Source organism: Cryptotermes secundus, unplaced genomic scaffold (genome assembly GCF_002891405.2).
Source record: "Cryptotermes secundus unplaced genomic scaffold, Csec_1.0 scaffold594, whole genome shotgun sequence".
In the NCBI taxonomy this organism is placed as follows: domain Eukaryota; kingdom Metazoa; phylum Arthropoda; class Insecta; order Blattodea; family Kalotermitidae; genus Cryptotermes; species Cryptotermes secundus.
This window is the reverse complement of record NW_019737090.1, coordinates 596888-601443: the sequence shown is the minus strand read 5'-3', so window position 1 is coordinate 601443 and position 4556 is coordinate 596888. Positions and strand designations below refer to the sequence as shown.

General features: G+C 41.5%; 1 protein-coding gene across 1 annotated transcript; it reads right to left on the bottom strand.

The window, feature by feature from the left end:
* Positions 1-506: 506 nt before the first annotated feature.
* LOC111870143 (UDP-glucuronosyltransferase 2C1) lies at positions 507-4556 on the bottom strand. Its single transcript, XM_023862183.2, has 5 exons — positions 4307-4556; positions 2990-3576; positions 2174-2396; positions 1346-1565; positions 507-1117 (listed from the first exon to the last, which is right to left on the bottom strand). The coding sequence occupies exons 1-5, from the start codon at positions 4551-4553 to the stop codon at positions 817-819; spliced, it is 1578 nt and encodes a 525-aa protein (XP_023717951.1). The 5' UTR covers positions 4554-4556; the 3' UTR covers positions 507-816.

The window sequence follows — 4556 nt, the reverse complement described above, 5'->3', positions numbered from 1 at the left end:
TTTTATGGAACCTGATGGTTCAATACCGTGCTCACAAATGCCCTCCACTGTTCCCTATCCTGAGCCAGACCAATGCAGTCCACACCAACCCACGTGTATATTTGTGTGTAAAGGCTTGGCCATAAAATCAGGCCCTCGAACTGCGACCTTCAATGATCTATTGTCCTTCCCATTTGGATTAATCCTTTATTAATCCTACACTTCGAATGAAATGTACAACTTCATTTATGGGGTCGTCATAAAAGTCACTTGGTTCCATGAAGAACTGACCCACGTGACGAAATCTTAAGTAAGCTATGGCCTCACAGTCACATAGGATATGTGTGGCTGATTCGTTTTCTTGTAGGCACCTTTCACAGGTTGGGTCATCCACACCATCCCATCCTATCTCTCTAAGATCAAAAGCATATCACACAACAACATATTTCATTATATTTAATATTACACTCATATTCACTTCTTTCTGTATGTTTTGCAAGTCTCCTGCCAATTCAGACGGCGTATAATTAAGTACAAGTCTTACAAACATTTATTCAAATTTCTACAAAATGCATAGCGGGAACACTTCATTGTGAATTCAAATATATAACTGTATTAGACAGTTTAAACATTTAGTCCTTCACCATTCGCCACCGAACATGCAAAATAATATCTGGTTTGTCACGCACGTATTATGAATAGCCTGAAGCTTATTTTTTAACTTCGTTATTCTATAACGCCATATATAATCAGTGGTTCTAAGTGTTAACAAGTTACAAAGAGACAGGGCACAAGTAATGTGTTAGTAAATGCTGGATTGATATTCTCGATCTTAAGTTAGCTACGTTTCTTTTTTATTGTACTGTCGATTTCTTTGTGTTTACCACCACAAATTCTAGTTAGGAGAGCCCTAAGCAGCAGGAACACGATTAGAAGAACAGATCCCACAGCTAGGGTCAATACAGCGATGACATCTAGCAGGAAGTACTGGTACCAGGTGAGGTCGAGTGCAGCGGAGCGCATGTGAGGAGCTCCCTTGTGTCTGATCACGTGCTCCGTCCAGAACACGGCCTGCTCCAGCGGTGTGAGTGGCTGGTCCCGGTAGATACGGGACAGACGCTGGGCATTCTCACGGTATCTGTGACAAACATAACAGTAATTGATAAAAGTCCGACGATCTAACCTCGTACCATTTAACTGTTATCGTCTTTTTTCCAGATTTCAATGGCAAATCATGTTAAGTGTGAATGTAACGCTAGATACTATTTCGTGAAAGATCACAGAAGTATTTTACGATGAAAGCAGCAATATTGGTGAGAATAATACTGATGTAATAATAATAATTACGAAGGTATATAAGACATACTTTGGAACTTCAAGAATTTCTCTGATAGCCCATGTCAGAGACTCTTCAGTGACGTTACTGAATTCAACCATAACACCATAGCCTGCTGAGACGGCTTTACGCATGTTCATACTCTGATCTCCGAATATTGGAATGCCAAGCAAAGGAACGCCCCTGTTGATGGCCTCCTGCATGCTCAGTATTCCACCGTGTGTAATGAAGAGTCTAACATTGGGATGAGCTACAAGACACAAAATACGCCCGTGTAACCTTTTTGAAGGAAATCGTCAAAGAAACAAAAATTATGAGTGTACTATAGGATCGTGACTTCACTTACATTTCAAACACATACTTGCATATGCCGACAGAAATTATATCTGAGAGGACATAACAGAAGCTGAAAAGCAATCAGATAGCAAATAAAATGCCGTTAGTAACCTGTAGAGAGAGGCCTCGCCATAGCTCAAGCAGTTAGTCGCTGGCTTCCCCATCACGGCGGCCCGGGTTCGATTCAGGGTCTTGTAAAGTGGGATTTGTGGTGGACAAATTGGCGCTGGGGCAGGTTTTCTCCGAGTACTTCGGTTTCCCCTGCCAATCTTCATTCCACCAATTGCTCCACAATCACCCTCACCTATCATCTGGGACTGGTACAAGGGACTTAGTCCCACCCCACTAGCAATAAAAAAAAACCTGTAGAACGACATTGAAAATTTCGAAGCGATATAAAATAAATAAAAAATAACACAAAGAAATTAATCATTACTCTTCTGATATTAATTTCAGAGCAAAATTCCATTAATTGCGCATATCTTCCTTTGCCATTTTGTTTATTCCTATACTAAAACTTACCTAAAATGTCCGACTGAGGCAGCCACTTTCCAAGTTTCACGTTTCTTGGTTGTCCTGGCAACGTGTCTGTCTCCCATTTCCATAAAACCTGTTGCTTCAACTTTGAGAAGACTTTCAGAAAAACATTTCTCTTGGATTCAGGCATCTGAGAGCTCTGAAGGTTCGAGCCCATGCTGAAGTATATCACACCTTCTGGAGCTTCGTCAAGGTACTTCTGCAATTCCTGTTATAAAATATTTCTTACTTATATTCTGTGTCTCAGATTCTTTGAGAACATAACCTGTATTGCACCTCAAGATCTTATGACCCACATAAATAGAATTTATGCTATTACTCTTCGAAAATTATTAAGCATAAATGTACACTCAACTCTGAAATAGCAGTCTTGTTAACACTACCTAAACGTCGATCAGTTAGGTCAATGGACTGGAACGTACTAACATTTAAACAATATTTCATCGCACAGAGCTCAGCAGCCATTTCCAGATGTATTTTATAAGAAATCTGATCAGTATTCCCCAACCCAGAAAAACCGGACGTCGTATGTGTATGTGTGGCTGGCATTCCTGCCATTTAGTCGTCAGTTTCGGGTGCCAAACCACAGCCTGAAAGCCGGCCACCCTGAACGAAGCCTAGGTCAGAAAAGTACTTTTAGAAAGGACACGTTAGAAAGGTCACGATTTATTTTCTTCTAAGTCATTTCCAGTACATCATTCACCAGTCACTCTATCATAAGTTGTGAAGTTGAAACAGCGTCGCGAAATGTTATGACTACTGATACAAATTAGAATTACGTATTAACTCCAGGTGCCTCACCTGCGGAAGTTTCTTCGGAGGTTTCACGTGCATTCCGCCAACCTGCACGTAGTTAGGCGTGAGAGGCTTCGGATAGCTCAGGCTGTAGTGTGTGTTCAAAAATACTAGTGACGTTTTATATTCCAGCTCCCATACAGGTGGCAAGTTATCTGTATAGTTGAAACGTTTCTGCATAACAGCATTCTGTTTCGGCAAGTGAATCAGTTGCCTTCCCACGTGTTTCAGTGTACCAACAATTGTATTGTGCAGTCTCTCCCAGAAGTTCATCTTATCTTTGTACTCGAGGAGATCATCGGGGACGTATGAATATGGGTTCGGACTTCCTACCCAGTCTCCCATGAAATTTGCACCTCCGTAGGTACAGGTTTGTATAATGGGAGCATTGAATTTGTGAGCGAATCCCAAGAAACATTCGTTAGAGAAGGCTTCGACGAACACAAGATCAAAATTAAGATCTTTGGAGTGGATCAGTTTCTGAATCTTTTCTTCTTGTAGTATGTGATCACACAATGCTTCACCCATATACCACAACATTACTGCCAGTTGCACGGCCCCCACTGTCTTCATATCGAACAAATTTGATGGAACTGTGAAGGTAAAAAAATTAATTTATATATTGTGGAGTATTTGCCCCATGCAAGGGATGTTAAGCCATAGAAACAGCTGTTGCTAAGTAATACACGCACGAAACAATAGAGCAACGGGGTTATGCAACCTGTCTCTAGGCAACGGCTCGGTAAACACGTTCCTACGCGCAACAATGTAAACTATGTCTCAGTGGACAAATGTTATAGCTCGCTGCTGGGCAGCAGCCAGCGCGCCAATGAACTACCTGGGTAGTAATCACGTGACTTGTTTCCTGTGTGGTCCGTGCGGAGCCTATATAACGATGATGTGTTGTAGCTTAGATTATTTCAGTTCAGTTGAGAATTCAGTTCTATACAGGCGGCTGTGATAGAGAAGATTTTATGTGTAATATTTGGAGAGTCTAATACACTGGAAACAGTGTCAAGCCTTAGCCATAGTTGAGATCTGTTACCTAGCAACAAATAGTGCAAGCATATATAGAAAAATGTATTTATGTGTTATAATTGCTGTAATCTTGAGAGTGTAAGAACTAATTGTAGTTACGACTTGTGAACATCATATAAATCGATTCACAAATCTGAACCCCGTCTTTAGTTACTGGTGCCATTACATCCCTCAGTTAAATAAAACATGAAAAATATCTTCGTAAGTTTAGTTTACAGTGACTGAATTTTTTTCGGATTGCAAACAATCGTGTACGTTCATACTACATTCCTCCAAGAGACTTACCATGGCCTCCTGATAAAGTACCCATATTCGTGTTCAGTACGATGTCCGTGTAGTTAGGGATCGGCTTGCTTTCCGGAAAACTACTGACCACGGTAATCTCGTGACCACGCCTGGCTAGCTCCAACATCAGAGCCTTATGTACCATGAGATGGCTCCTCGCTGGGAAAGGGAACAGGCCCAGGATCCTGGCGCCGTGACTCAGAGTCACCGACATCAGGGCCAGCAACAAAAACCAAGGTGGCGACATCTG